The sequence below is a fragment of the Phocoena phocoena genome, chromosome 15 (genome assembly GCF_963924675.1).
Source record: "Phocoena phocoena chromosome 15, mPhoPho1.1, whole genome shotgun sequence".
In the NCBI taxonomy this organism is placed as follows: domain Eukaryota; kingdom Metazoa; phylum Chordata; class Mammalia; order Artiodactyla; family Phocoenidae; genus Phocoena; species Phocoena phocoena.
Genome location: NC_089233.1, coordinates 40,895,444 through 40,916,676, shown reverse-complemented (window position 1 = coordinate 40,916,676; position 21,233 = coordinate 40,895,444). Strand labels below are relative to the sequence as shown.

The 21,233-nt window shown below is 45.2% G+C and overlaps 1 protein-coding gene across 1 annotated transcript in view; it reads right to left on the bottom strand.

Moving 5' to 3' along the window:
• Positions 1-10,817: 10,817 nt before the first annotated feature.
• The window catches only part of RIN2 (Ras and Rab interactor 2), a 99,255-nt gene continuing 88,839 nt past the window's right edge, over positions 10,818-21,233 (bottom strand). The window contains exons 9-11 of the mRNA XM_065892525.1: positions 19,736-19,867; positions 15,461-15,624; positions 10,818-12,686 (exon numbers count right to left, since the gene is read on the bottom strand). Of these exons, the coding sequence (XP_065748597.1) occupies positions 12,363-12,686; positions 15,461-15,624; positions 19,736-19,867 (620 nt within the window). The 3' untranslated portion in view covers positions 10,818-12,362. The remainder of the gene's footprint in view (positions 12,687-15,460; positions 15,625-19,735; positions 19,868-21,233) is intronic.

Sequence of the window (21,233 nt, the reverse complement as noted above, 5' to 3'; positions counted from 1 at the left end):
TACTGCTTAGTTGGAAAAAATGACAAGCTTTTACCACATTTTATGGCAAAACATCTTCCTGCCCATTGAGACAGAACCTCATGTGCTCTTCTGTAAACAGCGCTGACCCAGGCTCTCACGCATCATTCACTGTGGCCACATTCTGACATTTAAACAAGCAAAGAGCTTGAAGTTTCATCCCTTGCTACTCTGTTTCTTTTCCTTCAGATCAAGCGGAAAAGACGAAGTGCCCAGTAAGTATATATCTTGATAAATCCTTAGCAATGTGTTTGACCATGAAACAGCTGGGATGGGTAGTCGCCTTCAGATAAGAAATGTATTTCTTTATAAAATAAGTGGGTCAGATAGAGGCACTGACTCCAACCACCCATGTACTCAATTCTTTTTAGTTTGGGTAAGAGCTTGTACAAAAAGCACTCACCGTTCGTATGAAAAGCTGACTACAGGTCTCAGTGAAACAAGATGAGTTGCACACATGAGCTTCCTATCAACACCTCACTTAAGATGAGAAGAAAAGAGAATTTAAAAACTTTTTAAAGGCATAAATTCATAAGAACAAAGAGAATGGAGAAGGAGACAATAGCCGATGAGAGCTAGCCGCACAGTTACAGATGCTAGGAAACTCATTTAGCAGACAGAAGCAAGTTGAGGGTTCAGCAACTATAGGACGAAAAGCCAAGGGGCAAGGCAATGGATTCCCAGTGCAGAATCTGCTGAGGCTCAGGATTCAGACAAGGCAGGGACAACGGCAGGGAGAAGAGGACAGCCTTACTCCCTGGAGAGGCATAGGAAGCTGTGTTCCCAAGTTCTCAAAGCACAGTCCATACTACAGAAGGTGAAGATTTAATCTTCTTATACCATATACGTAGACATGAAATTTTTCTTCGCCAGTCTCCCCAAATAATTATATAACATTTTGGATAAATTAATGTTTTTTATTATGATTTTTTTCATAAATTTATTTATTTTTGGCTGCGTTGGGTCTTCGTTGCTGCAGACGGGCTTTCTCTAGTTGCGGCGAGTGGGGGCTACTCTTCGCTGTGGTGCGTGGGCTTCTCATTGCAGTGGCCTCTCTTGCTGCAGAGCAAGGGTTCTAGGTGCGTGGGCTTCAGCAGTTGTGGCACACGGGCTCAGTAGCTGTGGCGCGCAGGCTTAGTTGCTCCGTGGCATGTGGGGTCTTCCCGGACCAGGGATCGAACCCGTGTCCCCTACATTCCAGACCACCGCATTGGAAATCGGGGTTAAGTAAGAGCTGGCACATTGACCCTGCCCTACATAGGTCCCAGAATGCTGGCAGTGAGATTTAACCCCACCCTGCAACCCCCAGTAGGGTACTGGAGAACTTTTCCTGGGGAAATCGCCTGACCCAAGAGAAAAGCTCCATAGATATTCACATTTTTCATCCTTCCAATAAAATGACCAGGTTGCGACATGGTCACCCTAAAGGGAGGGCCGCCAGTTCACAAACTCTGCCAATATACACAGCTTCCAAGAAGCTTTGTGGTGCTTTACATTTAATTATGAATAATCGGGACTTCCCTGGTGGTATAGTGGATAAGACCCCATGCTCCCAATGCAGGGGGCCCAGGTTTGATCCCTGGTCAGGGAACTAGATCCCACATGTGTACCGTAACTAAGGAGCCTGCCTGCCGCAACTACAGAACCTGCCTGCTGCAGCTAAGGAGCTGGCAAGCCGCAACAAAGGAGCCTGCCTGCCACAACTAAGACCCGGGGCAACCAAAATAAATAAATAAATAAATAAATATTAACCAAAAAACCCCACAACCCCCCACCCAAAACTATGAATAATCAAAAGCCACTGAACATCTGAGTACAGCCGCTAATCCAAAAGACAGAATAAAACTAACAGAAAAAGAAAAGTGGGATAAACAGATTTAAAAAAAAAAAATAATGCTATAACTAAGATCCACAGACAGACAAGATATTTCATCCAGGGGATAAAAGAACTAAATATTATAAAAATTACATTCAGAAACAAAGTATGTTATTATTATAAATTAAAAATTCAATAATTGAAGCAATACCCCAGAAAGTATAAGAAAAAGACATAGAGACAAGAAGTAGGAATTAAAGCTTGAAAAAAAAAATAGGAGTGCAATCTAGTAGGTCTGTTACCAAGCCAGGTTTATTTGCCTGACCTGAAGCAAGCCAAACGTTAAGACATGGAGGTTTGTCACACAGAAAAGGTTTCTTTGCAAGGCAGCCAAAGAAGGAGAATGGAGAACAAATTTCAAATCTGCCTCCCTGAAGGCGAGGGCTTGAGATATTTATGGGATAAAGGAGTAGGGTGGTCTTAGGTGTGGGAAAAGGCGACTGGAGGTAGGGAAAAAGTGAGGTAACTGGTGTTGTGCATAGGTGTATCTGGGTTACACGCTTTTCCACGGGATGCCTGTTTAAAAAAAAATGGAGGCATTTAGCACGATCTGAAGGTGGAGTTTTTCAGCCCTCTGGTGTCAAGATGTATTTCACTGGACACCTGCGTAAGCCAAATTTTAGGGTTGGCATTCCTAATCAGTCTTACTCAGCTTCAACTGCACTGGAGCTGACTCCAAGTTCCTGGAAAACAACTTAAGCCCCCATTACTATAGCAACCCCTACTTCAAAGGTGTTATCTACAGGGGGCAGTTAGGGAGCCAAAAAATAATTAAGGCGAGCTTGGTCACTGAAGGCAGGTCACAAGTGGAGGGTTTCTTAACAAGCTGTTCCCTTATCTGGTGTTCTGTAAGACAAGCTCAAGAATTTCTGTTAGTCACCAGTTTCTGTTAACCCAGTGGGGCACGTTTTCAGGTTCAATATTTAAATAATAGGAACTCCAGAAAGAGAAAATAGATGGGAAGAAATAATAATTTTGAAAACATGAGAAATGTTCTCAGAATTAAAGAATATGAGCTTCCAGAGAGTGAAAGAGATCTGAGTCTCCAACACAACTGATGAAAAAAACAAATCCACATCGAGGCACATCTTTGAAATTTGAGAACAGTAGGGATAAGGAGACTCTTCTAACAGCTTCTGGAAAATGGAAGGGAAGTGTATCAGTTAGCTTTCACTGGGTAAAAACGAATCACCCAAACCTAGCGACTTAAGTTGTGGGTTGGTTGGGTGGTTCTTCTGGTCTGAGCTGGAGGCTTGTTGGTTGTATCATCCCAGACGGCCTCGCTCACGTGTCTGGGATGTCCTGGGATGGCTGGGACTTCTCTCTACACAATCCCTTATCTTCTAGGAAACTAGTTTGTTCTGTTCACAAGGGTGATGGAAGGGTTCTCAGCAGCAAGAAGGGGCCAGCCCAATGCACAAGCACTTTTCAAACCTCCACTTGCACCCTGTTTACTAGAGTCCTTTTGACCAAGGTGAGTCCTCCGGTTGGGCCTACAGTCAAGGTGGAAGGAGACGATCCAATGGTATAAAATGAGATGAGATTCATATATGTATGGATTAGAAATCAAGTGACGTCAGACACCAGCATCTCTGAAAGCTAGATGACAAGAGAAAAAAACATTATTTCTAACCTTCAAGATTCTGAGAGGAGGGCTTCCCTGGTGGCGCAGTGGTTAAGAATCTGCCTGCCAATGCAGGGGCCACGGGTTCGAGCCCTGGCCCGGGAAGATCCCACATGCCGTGGAACAGCTAGGCCCATGTGCCACAACTACTGTGCCTGAGCTCTAGAGCCCACAAGCCACAAATACTGAGCCCACATGCCACAACTGCTGAAGCCTGCGTGCCTGGAACCAGTGCTCCACAACAAGAGAAGCCACCATAATGAGAAGCCCGCGAACCACAATGAAGAGTAGCCCCCGCTCACTGCAACTAGAGAAAGCCTGCACACAGCAATGAAGACCCAACACAGCCAAAAATAAATAAATAAATAAATTAATTAATTAAAAAAAAAGATTCTGAGAGGAAATTTCTAACAGGGTTCTCGACCTAGTCAAACTGTCAAGCACTAGGAATGATAGAAGAATCAGAAGAATATGTAAAAGCCTCAAACGTTTCACCTTCAATTCTTCTAAATAATGTGCTCTAGTAAAAAAAGAAGTGAGTGAAGAAAGAGAAAAAAAGGATCCAAGAAATAGGATATAGGACATTTAACTCTGTAGCATGGTAAGGAGAATTTCCAGGAAGACAGTTCTATCACAGTCCTAGAAACCAACTGGCCCACCCACATTACAACAGGAGGACAGCTCTAGGAAAGATATCTCAATGAAAAAAATAAAAGGAAATGATAGACTATTCTGAATTATTAGATCATGTTGAAAGGAATTTCTCAGCTGTGGAATAGAAGTTGAGAATGAATTAGTGATAGGTACATTAAAAGTAAACCATAAAAATGGAAGCAATCATTAACTCCAAGAAAAACAAAAAGTTGTACAAAAAGGAAATACAATTGCATTATAGTTTAGCTCTGAACAATATTTACGTTGCCATCATAATAAAAAACATGAATTTATCCAAAATGTTATATAATTATTTGGGGAGACTGGCGGAGAAAAATTGCATGTCTATGTATATGGTATAAGAAGATTAAATCCTCACCTTCCATAGTACGGACTCAGTAAATAATGTCTAATATTGGAAAAGAAATCAATAAGCAACAGTATAAGCATTTTTTAAAGAAATATGCAGATAAATAATGGCAGATGGAGCTGGAGAAGTTGTTTAGAGGGGGAGGCATCAGAAATGGGATTCGGGGGACCTCCCTGGCAGTCCAGTGGTTAAGAATCCGCCTTCCAGTATAGGGGATGGGAGTTCAATACCTGGTAGGGAACTAAGATCCCACATGCCATGCGGCAACTAAGCCCCCGCGCCGCAACTACTGAGCCTGTGAGCTCTAGAGCCCACGCGCCACAACTAGAGAGCCCACACACTGCAACAGCAAGATCCCGCGTGCCGCAACAAAGATCCCGCATGCTGCAACTAAGACCTGACACGGCCAAATAAATAAATAAATAAATAATTTTAAAAAAGGATTGTACATTAAGTGAAAAATATTTTTAAAAATAGAAATGGGATTGGGGGAGGGGACAGGAACTGCTGCCTCATTATACACCTGGGAATATTTGATGTGGTGTTTATTTTGTAAAAGCAAATCCTCCCTTCCCCCACAAAAAAAGAGCGAAACCACATGCGTGAAACAACATTGCAAGCATAGGAGGGTTCAGGATTGTTTGGAATCACTGTCCGGAGGAATGCAAGCGTTCTGCAGGGTCCACAGCACTTTCCCTTTGCAGCTGCCGCCTGTTGAGTCCAAAGATGTTTTAAACAATTCACTCCTTAGTCACCAAATACATTTTAAATACATCTATCTTCCCTGCTTTTCAAAATCGATGAGCAAAATGGCCCTGTAGATAATAGATTCTCAGGGAATGAAATGCCTTTAAAAGAAAGTTGGCTGTCCTTTCAGAAAATAAAAAAGCCCATAAACTTCCAATATCACGTGCAGACAGTGTGACTAGTTAATTATCCAGACTACATGATGATGTCCCTGCACACACACGCACACACACACACACACACACACACACGAGTACACATGTGCGAGCAGATGGCCCAGACAGAAAGAACCTTCTGACTCAGCTTCTGTTTGCCTCACATAGTTGGAGGTAAAAGAAGATGCCTGGCAAAACCACTGTATTTGTCTTCAACCCCGCCTCATTTTGAGTCTTTCCCCCTACGTTTCAGGTCTCTTTTCCCTAAGAAAGCAAGAAGAATAAATCATCATGAGAAAAGCACGTGTTTCCTGACACCTGCATTTTAAGCCTTTTGTGATCATGTACGCGGTTTGAAGTGAGGTTATGCCTCTTTTTTAGTTAGTGTCACAAGCTCCATCCCTCCAGAGATTTAACAGCAGCAGCTTAAGTTTAATTGTATCAGCTGCACAAATGCCCCCAACACAAACATGCCTTGAACTTGCTCAAACTGTAACGTGCATGTGGATCACCTGTGGGAATTTTGTTAAAATGTAGATTCTGATTCAGTAGGTCTGGGAGGGTCCTGAGACTCTGATGAGCTCCTGGAAGATGCTATGCTTGGTCCATGGATTGCATTTTCACCAGCAAAATCTTCAACTATCTGTGAAATGAGATTTTGCAATTTGCCAAGTATTGTATTTCCACGTGCTTGTGAAAAGCAGAAGCTTTCCAGTGTCCTAGCTAGTTCATGTGTATTTAATTTTGATTGGTTAAAGAGTCTTGGGCAGTTTATTTTTCTTTGCAATTTTTCATTCTTTCAGTTCATTGTCGATGCACTTCTGTTCTGTGCGTGATTGTATATCAGTAGACTGAAGAAACAGAGTGAAAAAGATAAAATTGACTAAAACTGCAATCTGAGTCCATTCTCTCAAAATTTGTAGAACTGGCAGGAAAGAGGAAGCACAGACATCAGAGATAAGGAAAATCACATCAAATCACACCTTATTCTTTTTGGTAAAGCCTATTGTATTTAAGAGGAATCCAGTTAAATAACAGACATGTATATATAAATATCTAAATGAATAAGTGAATGTAAAAAATAAAATTAAAAGAGGAAAAGCTGTGGCAATAATCACTTACTGTAGTTACACTTTTACTTAAGCAATCATTCCTTTCTAGGAAGCGCTACTGTAGCCACCCTCGGGGCAGAGCCGGTTCCTCCCAGGATGTCACTCTGGCCATCCCTGCAATCTCCCTCCCTCCTCCCCTTTCCCCCTCTTGGCAATAGTCACCACTGGCCACGGCCCTGCTTGATGTTCTTGGCCAGTAGGGAATACTGGGAATATCCTCCCAGTTCACACCTGTACTCCTCCATCGCCACCATCATCAACAACAAAGTTAACGGATGGCATTCACTTTATTTTTAATTCTCCCACACTGGGCATCTCGTCCCTATATATGTGTGTGTGTGTGTGTGTGTGTGTGTGTGTGTGTGTGTGTGTGTATGTATACATATATATGTATGTATATATATATAAAAATATATATACATATATATACACACATATATAAACATATATAGTTAATATATATAATATATACATTAACACATATAGTTAATATATATAATATATACATTATACAGTTTATATATAATATATACATTGATATATAGTTAATATATAATATATATTAACATAGTTAATATGTAATATACACATAATATATAGTTAATATATAATATATACATTGATATATATAGTTAATATACATAATATGTATATTGATATATATAGTTAATATATATAATATATATCGATATATAGTTAATATATATGTATATTGATATATAGTTAATATATATAATATATATAGACATATAGTTAATATATATAATATATATCGATAGTTAATATATATGTATATTGATATATAGTTAATATATATAATATATAGATATATAGTTAATATATATAATATATAGATTTATATAGTTAATATATATAATATATAACTGCATATATATATAATATGTATATTGATATATATAGTTTATATATATTAAACCTTAGTACCTGTTACTGTCTTTCTTTTTTTCACAAGAAACTTGCCAGCAGATAAAAACGTGAATGGGTCAGTAGAAACAAACAACGGCAGTGGAAAGTTTTCTCTCGAAGAGGTTGATTGTCTCATGATAATAGTGACAAATATTCAATGTGCCTGTGGAGTGCCGGGTTCTAAGATGTCACATGGATTAATTCAGTGCCTCGTGGCTCTCGCAGGAGCCAAGAGGGAGATGCCGTCAGCACCTCGGCTGGTACGGGGTGCCTGTTTGACAGTGCGCATGTGTGTGTTTTGTGGAGAGAGGAGGCTGTGACGTGGTTTTATTTTATATGCACCGATAACTGTAGTTTTTCAGTTTCTTAAGTCATTCCTAGTTAATTGGCTAGAACTTCACTCTCCGACATAGCAGCCACCAGTCACCCGTGGCTACTGAGCATTTGACATCTGGCTACCGAGACGTGACGTAAGTGCCCAATACACACAAGATTTGGGAGATGATGAAAAAAAATTAGTGTAAATACCTCTAATGTTTTTGATTGATTAATTGTTGAAATATTATATTTGGGATAGCATGGGTTAAATAATAAAATAGATTACTAAAATAAAATAAATGATTAGTAATACTGTAATATCGTGCTATTGATTTCACCCATTTGTTTTTCTTCTTTTTTTTAACGTGGCTCCTAGAAAATTTTAAATCATCTATGTGGCTTGCTTCCTACTTCCATGGAACAGTGCCATGCTACAAGTACATTTTCCATGGTCTTTTGCTGAAGTCAGCCGAGGAAGACCAAGAACCTGTAACTGAATAGGCGTTAGGGGCTGTAGACAAAGTCTTACCTCTCTCGGGTGTGTTTCTCTCCTAAGACCTGTGTCTTGATCTATCCTGGTATTTCTCAGCCCCGATTTCACAGTAGAATCACCTTGGAAGTCTCAGTGGAAGTCGCTGCCTGGGTCCCACATGCAGAGATTCTGATGGTCTGGGCAGCCTGGCCCACGGGCTTTTAAAGGCCTGCAGGTGAGCTGAAGAAGCTCCGAAGCTGAGAACCTGATGGGAATAGGACCAGCGAACACTGAGCCCTGGGGACAGACCGGGTGGGCGGGGTGTAGGTGGTGGCACCCGGCTCACCCTGCATCTCCGGTAGAACTGGAGAAGCCTGGAGAAGCGTGTGTTGTGGACAGGCCTCAGGGAAAGGCCAGAGCCCGCCCAGCTCATTAAAACCTAAAACCTGCCCCCCAGGGTCCTGGGGGAGGGAAGGGAAGGAATGGAGCTAAATAGGGGGGGGGAACTGCCTTCAGCTGTGTGAGGTGATGTATTCCCCAGGGGACCGAGGGCGGGCCGCGGGGGCCGATAGACGCCAGGGAGGAAACCTTAGCCCAGAGCTGAGCCCTGCCTGGTCCCCGCTACCCGCCCACCCCAGCCACTGTCCCTCTCCCCGCCAGGGGCCCTGAGCGCCTCCCCCTCCAGGCTGACAGAGTCCGGGATTCACCACAGCAGATCTGTGTTCGGTGGAAGGAAATACTCAGATTCATTCTTATGATGATATTCTAAATGTCTATTGCATACAGAACTTTCAGGCAACTTCCACTCTGGAAGCTTAGGTTATTAGCATCGAGAGACAAGAAGCTGTCTGGCCCCCGTCCCCCCACCCTTCAGATCAATCAAAGCTGCCGCCCTGCACACGTGCCTGCTGGGTGGGGGTCTGAGGGCAGACCCTTGGTACTACTTTATTAAATCTATCGGCCCAGACCTTTCTGAATAATTTTTTATAAACTTCCCCTGCATACCTTCCCGACAAAAGTCACTGTCCATGGGGGAAATGTTTGTGCCAAATGCCACCCATCCTTCCACGTTGGAGGGAAACATCTTTTTCAAACAAGAACGTGTTCTCCAAATCTTCCTCCCTCCACCTCTTCGACTTTTTTACGATCCCTTTAGGATTCTGCCATGTTATGTGAATTTTCTCCCATTTCCAACTTGATCAGGGTTCACTAAATGACCAACAATACTCTTGGTCTCAAATTCACCATCACAAGCATGGTCTGAAAGATGATGATTTTTAGGATTTTATCATCAGATACTGCCAGGCGATTAGAATGCCCGTGTCCCATGTACGTAGCCCTTCCTCTCAGACTTTAGGGAGTAAGCAGGCAGTGCCGTTGATAATCAGAGTGCTGTCTCATTTCCAGTCTCTTAAAGATGGAGGTAGGAGATGCCCGGCAGACGTGAAGCCGCATTTATGAATGAAAGCATTCATGGTTGGGTTTCCTGCCTTCTGTGTTTCCTTACAGATCTAAAGTTGTAACTTCCACACGATACTGATCTACTCGAACAGTTTCTATTTCTATTCTGCGTCCCTGAGGAGAGAATATTTGGCACTGCATATAACATTAAAAAAAAAAAAAAAAAAGAAATCCTTTCCTCTGGCTGGCATTCAACTTTTATATTTTTAGATTTGGAAATACATTTTCCTCTCCCTCCACCCAGCATGTATATTTTTACTCTCCTCTTATTCCTTCAAACTGCCCCAAAATCTGTTTCCTGGCAATTTGAGAAGTGAGAAATGTTGGCGTGGGGAAAAAAGTGAAGACGCATGTGAAGCTGTAACTTTAGCATGGAAACATTGCCCAACGACAAAACCAGGGGCTGTCTTGTGATGTTTTCTTCTGCTCACACTAGCGTCCTATTTTGATCTCACTGAAGTTTACTCCAGCTGTCTCCCATTCAGGCACAGTGACCTGCTTTAAGTCAGCAGTGTACTGACTTCGGAGGACAAGGAGAGCGTGGTGACCTTAAACTACAGGGACTGAATTGTCACTCTGAATTCATTGTAAATATGCAAAGTAGGCAGTCGGCTCAGCCACAGTTCTGATCTTTAAGCATCCATCCTACTGACGGGTTAGAAAGTTCGTTCAGTCAACAAGGACCTATCAAGCCATTGCCAAGCACCAGGAATAGGCCAGCCTCTGCCGTGCTGATTTTGAAACAGCCCTGAACTTTCAGCTGGGGCACTTCAGAGGTTACATTAAAAAAAAAAAAAAAGACCAGGGCGGGGTGTCTGCAGGGCTCTTCTGATTAGCTGTGATGTTCTCTTGGTCCAACTAAGCCAAGGACTGTCCCAGATAACACCAAATCCTTTCAGGTTAGAACACGTTCTTTTCCTTCTGCTCCTGTCAGAACACGAGCTTGGTGAAAAAATTTCAACTTTTCTGTTTCCTCTCTATGGATTATCTAACCACAAACACTGGCGTGGGTTCCAGATTTACATAACATTCTCCGGTGCAAAATCACCTTCTGCTTCTCAAAGGAAAAAGACAACTGAAGAATATTTCAAGAATTATTTTCACACATGATTATCGCACAGTATTACAATGTATTATGTGCAAAATTCCATTAAAAAATCATTTACAAAAGGAAGTACAACACAGTATGTGTTGAGGGTTCCAGATGTACAGCAAAAGCTTAAAAAGGTACAAGGTACAAAGCCAACAAAATTAGATGACTACGCATCCTTACACAGTACAATAACATGTTTTTGTAACTACCTTTGTTATGTTGACACGAGACCCTCATCCTCTGTGCAAACCGCCCCTCCCCAGGCCCCGCCCAAACAGGTTTCGTAAAACAGAAATTTAACTTCCGCCACACATTCTACAACACAGACGGGCTTTTTGGTGCATTTGCAAACTCCTTTCCAAATGGCATTTATTTAACTCAATGAAACTCACAATACATGGTTTCTGCCCAAGATAATTTGATGCTGTTAGTTTTGATTTATGTGGAAAAGGAAAAAAAAAGTGGTGTTCTTATTTTTTTTTTCCCTCGTGGGGTTTTCAAAATTGCTTCCGAAAGCAAATAACATGGGACAGATTTTGCATATCTCACTGCATATTTACAGTATTTTCAGCATAGGTGGTTCCTTTTATCTCCTTTTCCCACTTCCTTCAAGGAGTCTGAACCAGCAGACTCCACCCCTTAGTCCTCTGTTAGAGTCTGTATTTCCCTCTCGACCTCTCTCTACATTCATTTCTTTCCTGATCCCCAGCACCACTTGGTGAAAACACAAAACAATGCGATACCACTGAGCGTGAACAAGGTAATAACAGTATGTTGGATTTCCAAAGGCATTCTGTGGCCAGTGTCAGTAATACATCGCTGTAAGAAACCCAGCAGTCTCTCCCCACAAAGTTGCTCAAACATCCAGTTACAGAAGAGAGACTTTTAAAATGCAATACTCTCAAATCCAGCAAGAGATTTCTTTTTGCATATTAAATGTTAAAATCACATGCATAATTATAGAATATCTTAAAGTTACAAAAATATTTTAAAAACCAATCCTGACAGTTTACCTGCAACTGCTATAAAAATTTCTATGAAATATATAAAAACGCAAAGGCTCTTCGTAAAAAAAAAAAAAAAGAAGAAGAAGAAGAAAGGAAGGAAAGGATGGAGGCACCCACTGAACTGAGAGGTCCTTGATGCACTGCATCGGACAGTCTTGTCAAACGCCTGCTGTTGAACTCAAGAGAAGAGCTTGTACCTTAAATGTTTACTCAGTACGTATACATACACGTGGGCCAACCCTGTACCTGGCTGGGGGTAGGCAGCAAACGATCTCGGGACACCTGAACCATCAGATGCAGTTCTCCATCTCTGAAGGACGGATCCTACTGTTTCATGAACCTCAGCTACTGTGCTTGGGCGTCGTGGCTAAAGGTGCCCTTGGCCAAGTCGGCCTGTGGATGGCTCCGTCACTGAACCGAGCGGACCCCAAGGAGGTGACTGCTTTGCAAGCACAAGCACGTGGAAGCCAGAGGCCAGGTTCCTAACTCCGCTCTTTGGATGCACCGCTGGGAAGCCTCGCGTGTCTCCTAGGAGGCAGTGAGCTCTTCTTCCCCGTTCTGGAAGATGACGCCATAAGGATCCTTCTTGATGCGCTTGTAGACAAAGTGGAAGACGTGGGACTGTGGCCGGCTGTGCAACTCGGCCTTGATTTTCTGCGGGTATGTGTCCTCTGCCAGCTGCTGCCACGTTTCGTCCACAAAGAGGAAGAGGCTGTACTCCTCGGGGTCGGCCACCTTGAACTTCTCGGCACAGAGCTGACACACGTCCTCCGTGGTGACGTAAGGCCTCACAAGGAGGGTCTTTCCCGTGCAGCCACTGTTGACATCTTGGAATGCAACCCGGAGGTAATTCTGCAGGTGGAAAGAGAGGTGCAGGGGCGGCGTCAGAAGAGGAAGCGAGATGGTGCAGGTGAGCCTGGGGACGGCAGGGAGAGGCCTCACAGGTGAGCCTCGTCGGGACGTCCAGGGTCAGGACACGAGGCCCCCCAAGTACAGGGAAAGAGGCTGATGTGAAACGGGATGGTGGGGAGCACAACTGTCTGGACTTTAATTCATCCCCAATACAAGGAGCGGGAGGAAGTCCGTTCAGCCCTGCTCTCACCCTTCAGTCTCTCTCATAAAGCTGGGCTGAGAAATCCCTGGTTAAGAGTGTCAACCAGATCTGACAGGTTTATTTTATTCCCAGCTTGAAAAACCAACCAAATGTCAGAAGAGCCAGGAGTCAGCAGCAGGAGACACATTAACATATGTCGACACAAGAGCACACGTTCCGTCCGCTTTGCACTCCTTTTTATGAAGCCTAAGCAGGGGCGATGGCGTTAGGCTGTACCACGAAATACTGCGGACGGTTGACCATCCTTCCCCTCCCCCACTGGCAATTTCACACGGTTCAGCCCAACACAAGGTGGCTCTGACTGCCGTGTGGGAAAGTCGGCAGGGGTTGTGGATTCTGTGGAAAGGCCTGGGAGATGCAGGGCGGTGCCGTGGAGATGGGGGCTGCAGGCTGGGGGGTGTCTGCAGGCCCTGCATCGTGAGCAGTACCAGGCGAGCAGCTTCACGGAACAGAACAGACCTGGGGCCCGGACGAGGTGCGGGGCATCCCAGGCTCCTGCCCGGCTCTCTGAGATTCTGTGGCCCTGGGTCATTCTGCAGTTCTACTTCCTCAGGAGTGGGGTTACCAGATAAAATAGGGAACGCCCAGTTAAATCTGATTTTCAGACAGAAGACAAATACATCTCCCTTTTCGAAATCTGGCCGCCCTACTCAGGAGTAATGGGGAGTGGGGCTCTCTGCCGGGGGTCCTACATGGTTACCCTGAGGGTTTCCTCAGGTGATAGAAAAGAGAGCTCTTGGGAAGGCCAGTGCACCCTGCACACGGATGGTAACACCGACGCTCTTGAACGGGAACATTAGAGGGCACCTTCGGGTACACACATGCCCGGCTTCACCAACCCCTCCTCTCCCATACCGCCCCCTCAGCACATGCCCTGCACATGGTATGCATTTACTTACTGACTCCTAAAAAAAAACCTTGTGAAGGAGGCCTACACTACCCCTGTTTGACCAGTGAAGAAACTGAGGCACAGAGAGGTTAAGGAACTTGTCCAAGGCCACATAGTGAGTGAGTGGCGGCGCCAGTGTTCTGGTGTCTTGACCACTGAGGTGAGGTGTGCTGCCTCTCCAGGGTGAGCAGATGTGTGTGTCTGTGACTCTGACTTAGGAGTTCCAAGTGCAGCTTTGCTTCTTGGCTTTGGCTTCTACAGCCAAGCTGAGTGTTGACAATTTCCATCTTGGGTCTGTTCTTAGAAGATGTGCATCTCTGAGGTGAGTGAGGCCAGTGGGGAGGGGTGTGCACAAGGCATGGACTCTGGGCGTTCTAGGTTAGAAGCTCCAGATGGAGAGAGGGGACCAGGGGAAGGGCTAATGGCAGGTGGGGAGGTGGAAGGATGCGTTTTTAGCCCTTCTTCTTTCCCTTCCTCCGTGCTTCTCCCCAGAGGCTGTGTGGCCTTAGGAACCTCCTCCCCAGATGGCCAACAGTCGCCACATTCCAAGGGATGCTAAATCGCTCAACACGTGGACGGTTCTTCAACAGTCCAAGGGGTGGGGGGCGTACAGGATGCCTTCTCGCCCCTTAGGTTCATGCGCCCGGGAAGGAATTTCTGGGAACACTCCTTCCTATCTTGGAGAAAACCTTGCTGACCTTGCCTTTCCACGATGGGTGGCTTTAAACCAAATGTACCTTTTGAGTGTTTTCAGAGCATTAAAAAGGCAAAAAGGGCAAGGAAGGTGAATCTGGACGTGGAGCAAATCTGTCCTGCTTGGAAATTCACCACGTGGCACGTGGACACAAAGTACGGTCGGGGTTTACAATTCTATTTGAAACTTTTGAAATATTATCTGAAGACGTTTGCAAACTTACTCATCGTTTCATAGACTGTGAGCAAATCAAGCGTTCCTGTGTTGGGTCGAGATTTCTACAGCCTCAACCTGCCTCTCCTCTCTAGGAAGCGAGCTCTGTGGGAACCCGCCTTCCCAGGGACCAGCTCAGGGGCACAGAAAATTCTGGAAGGGGATCCAGGCAGGACCTGGCCCAGATGCTCGCTCTTCAACTCTGGCCCTGACCAGCTGCCAGAGCTGACGCTGCTGATGAGATGCTGGGGTCTTCTGTTTTGGGGGGTGGCGAGATGAAAGAGGAGAGGTGTCCCTCTTCTCAGAGAGACCAGGTCAAGTGCAGGGCCTCACACGGCTGCTTCCACCTCCCAGTCCCCCATCTGCCACCTGTGCTGAGAGCATCCTTCCTTCCAGCTTCCTGTGCGCTCAGGTGGGCAGTATCCACGCTGGACGTTCTGGAGGAAATCCTGCCCTAACTTGACCCTGATTTCTTAAGGGCAGCAAAACTTGGGCCAAATCCACACACACACATATATATATTCTGTTAATTTAAGGAAAACAGAGAAGTGAAACAACAAGGTCAGAGGGTGGTTTAAAATATCCCTCTTCCACCAGATGGTCCGACGAAGGGAGGCCCTCGGGTGCCCTGAGCTGCGTGCGCCAAGAGCCAGCTCTGCTTCCCAAGGACAAAGGAAGCAGCAGGAGTCTGTCCCCACCGCCGGCCAGCCACGTACCTGAAAGTCGTCCACTGAGGGGATGGTCCGGTTGGTGGTCCTCCGCTTGTGCCACTGCCTCAGGGTGTCCCTGGCCTCAGAGCTCAGCAGTCTCGCTGCCTGCTCTTCCTGGAAATTCTTTATCAGGGAAAGTGCTCCGTAGGCGCTGGTCAGGTAGTAGCCTCCTGGAAAGGGTGGAAAGAATGAGTTCTCCAGGGGTTTACCAGTTGGACAACAGCTGGGGGCCCACCGTGTTGGAGGTCCGGTTTGGCATTTTCTCCTTCTCTTCCACGTGCATTTCCTTGAGGGACCGCATGAGAGCACATCCTAACCCATCTATTCCTGCATCCGTCTCCGTGGATGTACGGCTGACCCAGGCCTGGGCCACCACCCACCGCGGACCACGCCCTGCTTTCCCTGATGGAATTTCCATTCCAACGGGTGAGACACACAGAATCTCTGTTATCTAAGCACAATTGTGAAAATGCTTTGCCAGGAAAGGTCAGGGTGCTGGGGCCTGATGCAGGTGGGGAGGCGTGTGAGGACGGCAGGTCCACCTTTCTGAGGCCAGAACCCTTTAGTACAGGAACAGGAATCCACCTACTTCTGGCAACACCTGCTTTGGGGCTTTTCCTTTAGGAATTACTCTTTTCTAAATTTTGAGTAAACTATACACTTTGAAAGGAATACACAGTATACATGTGTGCTCACGACAATATGGATTCTTCAAAATAATTTCTCCCTCCTGATTCCCTTTCTTACCCTTCCCTGGGGACTCTCATAACGCGACATTTAGGAAAGAGTAATTTACAAGGAAAAGCAAGTGATGTCCCTTTGCTGGTGCATTTGGGAACGATGTCTTATGTTTGGGGGAGTGCTAAAAAGATTTACAACACTCTGAGAGACATAAATGTGTTCACAGTTTGGTCTTAAACTATAATTAGGTGCCTCCCTGAAACTTGTAAGCTGTGTGCTAGAGAAACACTAGGGGGCGCCCCAAACATTTATTACAAATTCCCTAAATGGGCACAGCACATCATCAACTGAGAGACATTTCTTTGTCCAAATACCTATCGAATCTCCACCGTGAGCCAGGTACAGAGCGGGGGCGGGTTTGTAAAAATTAGAATCAGAGTCCCTGCTTTATAAATGTATTAAAGAAAACGGACATTGGTGGTTTATTCATGCAGGGACCGGAAGTTAGTTGTGGTTTAATAAGTTTTGTCTGCAAGTATCTCTTTCATGGCCAAAGTATTTAGCTGCTAACACAAGACCCTGGAGAACTTTCTCTCTGGTCAACAGGTGACAACATTCAAGATGGCAACTGGTCCACCATCTAGGAAACGAGCTGAACGCCCCCCTGTGACTCATACTGAGAAAGAAACACACTTTTGTGGCTTTCAGGTCGCTGGCAGAGATCTGGAGTACAGCGCTTTGAGTGGCTGATTTTTACTAAATATTTTCCCCATGAACAAATCACATGATTGAGTGGGAAGCTCAGTAGCATGGAATTTAAATGCCACACAGAGGATTTCAGGAGAAACCAATATGGACTTAATACTTAAGAGAGGCTTGTGGAGGTGTCAGGATTGGAGCTTGGACTTGGAGGGACTATGACAGTTGAGTTTGGGAGGGGACTGTTTCCTCTGAACGCCAAATTTTAGACTCCATGGCTCAAAGTTCAGGCTGCTATGGAGAAAACTCCAAATGCTGGAAGCACAAAACTGACCACACTTTGAAACATGTGGATGCAATTAGAGGAAGGTTTAAATTTCTGCAAAACTCTAACCCTGCCAGCAGGGCTGTGCACGTAAAAGGGATTCCATGACGCTTTTTTCCGCAAATGAAACTACCTGCTTAAACAGCAGAAAACAGATGTGGGCTGTCGTCCCGCAAACCAAAGAGGGCTTTGGGCAGTAGGGCAGGATGCAGGGCTGGACCAGCAGTGCATCTCTGCTTGGCTGCCTCTTCCTCCCAGACTGCAGAGCTCCGGTCTGAGAGGCGGGCCTGGTCTGCAACCACGGCCACCCGACGGGGCCGCCCTGCTCTCCCAGGAAGCAGGCCGAGAAACCAGGACACGGCTGAGTGGAGGCAGGCTCTAGTGAAAACCCGAGCTTGCTGGCTGCGCTGTAGTTTTGCTAGCTGGGTCCTCGTCTCTCTCTGTGATTCCTGGAGTTGAGGACTGCCACCCGCCCCATCCGTCACCGACATAGTGGCCAGGGCAGTGCCTCGCTCCGGGGAAACGATGGGAAAGGTGGCAGGAAGTGGCTGTCTCGACCCTCAGGCCACATGATGTAAGTGTATGTTTGTCCTAAGCACACTCTGTCAGCAGCAGAATGGTAATTTTCTGAGGGAAACTGGCATGCCCTTCCCCCAAAGCCCCAAGAGTTCACACTTTTTACTAGCATTAAATATGACTGAAGCTCAAAAAAATCTCAGATGCATATAAAATTATAATAACGCAGTGGAAGAAAGGAAAGCATGGGACAGAGACAGATGTATGTTTCCTCTTAGTCCCTGGACAGAGCCACACGCTTCTCGAACCCTTCTGGAAATCCCAGGGCAGAGCAGGGGAGGAATGCTCCTGGCAGGGTCTGGCCAGAGGGTCTGGCCTCAGCGTCGTGAATATTGATGAGGGGAGATAAATGGGGGAGAGGTAAAGGGATGGAGAGGCTCGTTCACAGGATGAAGATATTCATCACTGGTCCGGAGTCAGCGTTGTCCCTACAGGGACGGAAGGGGGACCCTCAGGGCTCCCTGGAGGTCAGACACTCTGAACAAAAGCCAGGCACTGGGGACTTAGTGAACGAATGTACACACTCGGGGGTGACACTGCACTGCAGTTTCCTCCAGGGAAAATCCTGGGATGATGCATTCCCTGGGGAATCCCATGAGCACGTGGATGGACCTTTTTACTCAAGCCCAGACTAAAGCTCACTGGAGAGAAAACATGTTATGCAACAATGCATCACTCAGGGTCTATCTGGGCTCCAACACATGGAGGGACACATGGAAATGGACTGTCAGGATGCACCAGGATGAATAGGCTCCGATCTGCTCCCCTTTAAGAAGACAAGGTCACACAAGAGTCCTAGTTATTCCAAGCCTGTGCGTCACAGTGACAAACATCCCAATTATTTCTGTGATAAATGTGTAAGGAGAGGAATTCCCGCGAAGACATGTGGATACAAGAAGGAGACTGGAATAAAGACACAGACCTACTAGAGAATGGACTTGAGGATATGGGGAGAGGGAAGGGTAAGCTGTGACAAAGTGAGAGAGTGGCATGGACATATACACACTACCAAACGTAAAATAGATAGCTAGTGGGAAGCAGCCGCATAGCACAGGGAGATCAGCTCGGGGCTCTGTGACCACCTGGAGGGGTGGGATAGGGAGGGTGGGAGGGAGGGAGACGCAAGAGGGAAGAGATATGGGAACATATGTATAACTGATTCACTTTGTTATAAAGCAGAAACTAACACACCATTGTAAAGCAATTATACTCTAATAAAGATGTAAAAAAGAAAAAAAGAGTCATATACCACAATGTTCATTGCAGCATTATAAAAAAAAAAAGAAGGAGACTGAACGGACAAAGTAAATCGAAAGCAAACCGCTCAGATTTTACTCCTCTGTAGTTTTATGTTAATGATGAGCCGATTCTATTTTTTTAAATAGAAAAGGAAATTAATGCTGTTTTCGTCTTGAAAACCAAATTTAAAAAATAAAGATGAAAACAAAAGACAGGGCTTTGTCCGACTCGCTGACAGCGGGCGGTTGTGCCAGCAGTGGAATTATTCTCCAGCGAAAGTTTATAGCTTCCCCTTGGAATCAAAGAAACCATTTCTTCTAAAAAACTGCATTTATTCTACTGAAAGGTATTTTTTATTGCACTTAACCAATCTCAGTGAAGTATAACTATGGCAGGGCTGCATTTTTGTGTGTTTTTCTGACTTTTCCAAATTTTCAGCGATGAACATGTATTACTTTTGTAATCTGAAAAAAAAAGTCAGCACATTCTTATAAATGAACAAAACTAAAACGGCCGTCACCCCTGAAGATGTCAAAAAAGCACCCATATAAGTGCCAAATGGGCCTGGGGTTTTATTTTGGGGGATGAAAATGTTTTGGAGCTGGAAAGAGGTGGAGGTTTGCCCCAGATTGTGAATGCATTAAATGCTTCTGAATTGTTCCCTGTAAAATGGTAATTTTATGTCACGTGAACTTCAATTTAAAGAAAATGAAACTGAAGAAAAGCACCCAGATCCTCCCACTTCTTCAAAAGCCTGTTACCTTCTCCGTGTAACAGGGATGGGTCCAGGAGTTCCATCATGTACTCAATCTCTGTGTCCAGTTCCAACATGTCGCACTGGGCTATGACATAGGTCAGGACCGGTAAAAAGTCATCGGCTCCATACATCCTCCCTGGAGTAGGAAGAAAGGGGGAGACAGACGGGGATATTTTTATCAACATTTCTTCCTTTCATATCCTACTTGCTGCTTTTATTAGACAGCGAGGAGTCATGCTGGGGAAGTGAGCTATTCATAAAGAGAGATGGGTGTTTCTGGAATCCTACAGGGCCTGGGCCCCTCCCCACTGCCCACGTCAGGGACCAACCCTAACTCACAATTTCAGAATGAATGTCTGAGTCAATGAACACAGGGAAGATTTTCTCCCCATTTCCATGATTTGCATCAACCTCCGCAATAGAACAGAGTACTTTGAAAGAGTTTAAACTTTTTAGCAAGTGACACGATAAACCATTTGCGCAAGTGTCTACTTAATGCTGTTACTCCTTTGTGTCTTGTTTCCTGTTGCTTTCTGTGCAAGGTAATCAAAGCTCAGTGACAGAACCAAACTCGAGCAAGGAATAACTTGTTCCTTCTCTGTCTTCAATGTGAGCTCAATGTACTCATTCAGTGTACACTGAATACATATATACGATTAATATCTGCTGAAAAATGTTTCGTCTTTACTGCTACTTTTTACGACAATGCAGATTCTCAACTAGGGGTGATTTTGCCCGCCCCCCATCCCCACCAGGGGAGTCTGGCTTTGTCTGGAGACATTTTTCATGGCATCCGGATGCTGATAAACTTCCTACAGGAAGCAAGATGGCCTCACAGTGAAGAATTCTCCAGATGTAATGTCATTAGTGCTGGGATTGAGAAACTGTGCCTGAGAAGAGCAGAACCCTGTGCAGATATCATTCGGGGGACGTTTTATAAACGATTTCACGGACTACAGAAAGTACATTTCTTGCGTGTGAAGTATGCTTCCAAACTGCAGAGGTGCTGTTCGTCAGCATCACCAGCTCTGGAGCGCGTGTGTTAATGTTTCTGCCTCGCAATCTGCGAAGTGCTTGCACGCGGCAACCTCCTCCAGCCATGGGTGACAGAGCCCGTGTTTTCTCTCCGCTGCTTCTGCATGGAGCGATTACACTCAGAGGAAAAGTTGTGACCATCCACGGAATTAAAAAGGCTCACCCAAGACCTGGAGCGCTGTAGGGCTCATCGCTACCCATGAATCAGGGTCACTCCTGCACCTACAAGAAGCAGCGCAGGGGAAACCCGAGGGCTGACTTATGTGGATTCCTACTACACTGCATCAGTATGGAGCAAAGAAGGGAGAGCCAATGAAATGGCTATGATGAAGCCACATTATAGCCGAATGCTCCAAGTTTGCTGTAAATCACTGACACAAACCCTCACTGGCCAAAATGTAGTCACAACAGGAACAATCATAAATATTTCCACCACGCTTGGGGCTATGCATGCGTTGTCCCATCTA